Source organism: Mastomys coucha, unplaced genomic scaffold, assembly GCF_008632895.1.
Source record: "Mastomys coucha isolate ucsf_1 unplaced genomic scaffold, UCSF_Mcou_1 pScaffold18, whole genome shotgun sequence".
NCBI lineage: Eukaryota > Metazoa > Chordata > Mammalia > Rodentia > Muridae > Mastomys > Mastomys coucha.
This window is the reverse complement of record NW_022196900.1, coordinates 110,097,379-110,101,569: the sequence shown is the minus strand read 5'-3', so window position 1 is coordinate 110,101,569 and position 4,191 is coordinate 110,097,379. Positions and strand designations below refer to the sequence as shown.

At 53.7% G+C, this 4,191-nt stretch overlaps 1 protein-coding gene across 3 annotated transcripts in view; it reads left to right on the top strand.

The window, feature by feature from the left end:
• Positions 1-3,690, top strand: part of Park7 (Parkinsonism associated deglycase) — a 21,712-nt gene extending 18,022 nt beyond the window's left edge. For all 3 annotated transcript variants that reach the window (XM_031379562.1, XM_031379560.1, XM_031379561.1), the window contains exon 7: positions 3,364-3,690. In XM_031379562.1, coding sequence (XP_031235422.1) covers positions 3,364-3,524 — 161 coding nt within the window. In that variant the 3' untranslated portion in view covers positions 3,525-3,690. The remainder of the gene's footprint in view (positions 1-3,363) is intronic.
• Positions 3,691-4,191: the final 501 nt, after the last annotated feature.

The following is a 4,191-nucleotide window of genomic DNA, read 5'->3' as shown; positions in this document are numbered from 1 at the left end:
GGTAGGGTTTAAACCCTGACAGCAGTTTCAGCAAATGCCTTTTACCCCAGTCCACACTACAACAGGCCTTTGGGGATGTCTTCAGCGGCAGGCCAGCTTCCTTGGTGATACATTTCTTTTCTGAGTATCAGCTAGGCATTTGAGTTTTATTAAATCTGTAGAAGCCATTCCTCTTCATGGTGAGGCAAACAGACAGGGTAGGAGGGCTGAAGCGAGGCGGATGTCCCTCCCCTCTGCTGTCCTCCCCGCTGCCATCAGTAAGGCCTGTGAAGTGTCCTGTGCGACTCTAGAGCCTCCCTGTCCTTGCTAGCTAATTTTTTTATTCAGATCTAGGTGGGCGATTCTACAGCCTGCTTTTGTTTTTGAGATGGGACCTCACTGGGCTGCACATGTAGCTTTGACCTGGACTGAAGCCATCCTCCTGCCTCAGCCTAAAGTAGCTGGGCATGCAGGTGTGTGCCATTAGGAGGCTGTGGCCTCTCACTGTGACCTTGTCATGACTTTATTAGCTTTGGCAGGTCGGCTTCACCGCTAGTGGAATTTCCTGTGTCTTACGTTTCTTTGGCTCCTGGGTGTGGGGCTGTCGTTGGTCTCTGCGTCTTTGCCTGTGTGAACCTGTGCTGTCAAGAGACTTCTGTAAGTTACTGTTTAATTTTAGTTAAGTGTGTGCACGAGGAGGTGTGCACATAAGCCAGAAGAGAATGTTATGTCCCCTGTGAGCTGTCTGACGTGCTGGGAATGGAACCTGGGTCCTCTGGCAAGAGCAGAAAATGCTCTTAACCACTAAGCCATCTCTCTAGCCCCTGAGGACATTCTTGAATACATATATGGCATATCTAGAGCTCCCTTTCTGAAGTAAAATAGTACACCATGCACTCTTTAAAAATTAGGACCCTTTTTGTTTTAGGGGCTAAGGCTCAGTAGCAGAGCGAGTGTGTGGTGCACATAAGACAGGGGTTGCCCTGTGACTGCATTTTCTTAGCTTTGTCCTGAGTTCTTTGCCTGAAAGCCTGTCTCTTGAATTCAGTTACTAGAAGGAGACTGTCCGTAAAACTGAGTGAAACTCCTCTGTAATAAGCTCTGGCTCTTGGGGGTTGACTTTGTGTGAACCTCATGAAGTAACGTCAGGTGGGAAGGATGGCAGGAGGTTGCACTGTGCAACCATCTGCACCATGTGCATGAGGGGACAGAGCAAGCGCAGGTCCTGTGTCACCTGAGCTTCTGAAACATGGATACTGAGAGCACACCGTGGGACCTCAGAATTTACACAGTGCCCAGCTTACCTGGAGCCTGTTGTGCCTCGGCAATACATATTGCTGCCCCTCCCCTTCCCTCCGTGTAGTGCAGGGCTCCCGCACCCTACATCATTGCTAGGGTCAGCAAGTCCTGGTTTTTAGGACACTGTTTGGCCATTGTACCCCTTGAAAACAGTCTAAGGACTGTAGCCATCCTCCATGTGACTGTTGCAGGTGAGGCGCTTCCGAGAGCTCCAGAACACTTGGTGATTTTCCCACTGGGGAGAGGAAAGGCTCCCCCACCCCCAACCCCCATGGCAGCAGCAGCACTTCTCAGAAGTGTGTTGGATGAGTACCATTCCCACAACAGCACGGCTGCTCTGGAGGAGGCCCCAGCTCAGGCTGGCTGCTGTCTCTTGGAGGATCTCTATGGAAACTGTCCTGCAACGATGTTCCCTAGTTGTCATAGACAGGCCTAAGTAGTGAGTGCCTTCACGTCTCTGTATTTCACACAGAGACGGCAGCGGCTGCCTCGTATTCTGCTTTCTCTGAAGAGATTCTTTCATGTCTGCAAATTTATCCTGAACCCCCAATCCCAGCTCGCTCTCTCTCGCTCTCTTGCTCTCGCTCGCACTCTCCTTCCTCTCTCCCTCTCTCTTCCCCTCTCCCTCTCTTTCCCTCTCTCCCTCTCTCCCTCTCTTCCTCTCTCTTCCCTGGCTGTGTTGGTATACTTTGTGAGCTGTTCCTCACTGTGGCCACTAGGTGGGGGCCATGGACAACTATTAACCCTGTTTGAGCCCATTAAACTTCCTGGTTAGGCGGGGGCTGGGTTTCTTGTTTGATTTAAAATGCCTTGTCCTGGTTTAGCCATCAGAAAGCAGGGCTGGGTGAACTGAAACTCCCTTTCCAAACATGGTCTCCGTTTTCTCTACTGTAGTGTATTGGGAAGTTTCTGATGTTCATCTGGTCTGCAGGTGAAGTGAGTTTTGAATGAGATAGGGAGGCAGGCTCCTTGTGTGTGTGGCTGGCCCACATGGAGGAGAAACGTGCTTCTGAGGCTCTGAGTGGGCTCTGGATGTCCTGGGACAGGGTAAATGAAGCTGTGCCCAACATCTCAGGTTGGGGCTGTGTGGGTGGATCCCACTGCGCTGGGTGTGGAGGTCTGTGACCATCCTTTGCGCCTGTGTGCCTGCCCTCTCTATCTGCGTGTGAATCTGCTCCTATAGGAGCCCTTGCCCCGTGCCCTCCTTTACTAGGGCTTCCCTTTGTTCCCAACATCCATTTCTCCCCTTAGGTTCTGTCCCAGACCACCCCCTCCTCTCCTTGCCTCTGTGCCAAGGCCTGAGTGCAGATGCCCTGGGCAGAGGGTGTCCTCTAGGAACCTGAGAATGGGTCCTCCGCACAGTGCTCTGAACAGCGGCCGGGTGGGAGCTCTGCTTCAACAGATTGCCTGGGGGAACTGAGTCAGGGAACTTTTACCCTGGACTGAAAGCTGCTTCCGTGTTCTGGCCGGAGACAGAACAGAAGGGGCCCCAAGCGCTTTGAACAGCAAGTAATAAACAAGAAGCAGAGTGTCCCAGCTGCTGTGGGGAAGGTGCTGGGCCAGGCAGCAGGCCCGCTCTAGGGCCACGCTGGATTCTAGGGCCACACTGGATTCTAGGGCCACACTGGAGTGGCCCAAGGGCCGGATGCTGGGAACCAGGCTAGGCCCACGGAAGGCAGCCCTGGTCTGTAGGGTGAGGATGTGAGATGAATAAGGCCCTGAGGGCGGGTGGGTGCTTGGAGTCTGGGTACTTCATACAGAGACAGAAGGTGGGGGGACCTGGGAGTCTTGGTGGAGCTCACCACATTGTTACAGTTGCTCAAAGGAACAGGGGGAGGCAGCGGAAGAGGCCTCGTGTGCTGGTCTTGTATGGTCTGAGAGTGCAGAGGATCAGGCAGTCTCTGTTCTCACTGCTGCCCTGCCTCTGCCATAGCACCCTGGCCTGTGGCAGTGCCTGCAGAGCTCTCTCCCACATGCGCGTTGGTCCCTTCTGCTCACCCTTGTGGAGCAGCTGCAGTGAGCCCTTTGTGTGGAAGGTTCTCTGTGGCCAGTGTAACCTAGAGTAACGGTGTGTGCTCCCTGTAGGTCACTACAGCTACTCTGAGAGCCGCGTGGAGAAGGACGGCCTGATCCTCACCAGCCGCGGGCCAGGGACCAGCTTTGAGTTTGCGCTGGCCATTGTGGAGGCACTCATGGGGAAGGACATGGCTGACCAAGTGAAGGCACCACTTGTCCTCAAAGACTAGAGCCCAAGCCCTGGGCTCCAAGGTTGAGCAGGCATTGGAAGCCCACTGGTGTGTCCAGAACCCAGTGAACCTCTGGAAGTAGCTGCTGTGCGGGGATCTCACCCTGGGTCCGTACATACATTTCCTGAACCTTGCTAGTAGAATAAACAGTTCAGCAAGCTCCTGACGGCTGCCTTTGTGTCTGGCTTCTTCTGTGGTATTATGGGCTGCATTTGCAGATGGTTGCTGTTGGTACAGCTGCAGGCTGAAGGGGTGTTCAGCTCCTCCCACTGTGGAGACGTCCTCTGATGGAAGGAGCTTGCTGGGCTGCAGGGTCACCTCCAGCGTGAGATGGGAGCACACAGGTGGTCTAATTATCCCTGGGCTCTCACTGAGGAGGAAAACGTGCTGGGGCCAGGCTTCATCCACCCTGACCATATAGCTCAGGCTAGGCCAGTCAGGGGACAAGGCTCAACTTGGGTATTCTCTTTTTCTGCTGGGGTAGCCAAGAAGGAACATAAATGGAGTACTGGTGGCCATCTTGTCACTGTGAAGAAAGAACACACCCCAGTCCTCAGGAGGTCCCTGGCAGCTTGGGTCAAGAAAGCAAAGCTGGGGTCTGGTGAGATGGCTCAGTGGTTAAGAGCACTGACTGCTCTTCTGAAGGTCCTGAGTTCAAATCCCAGCA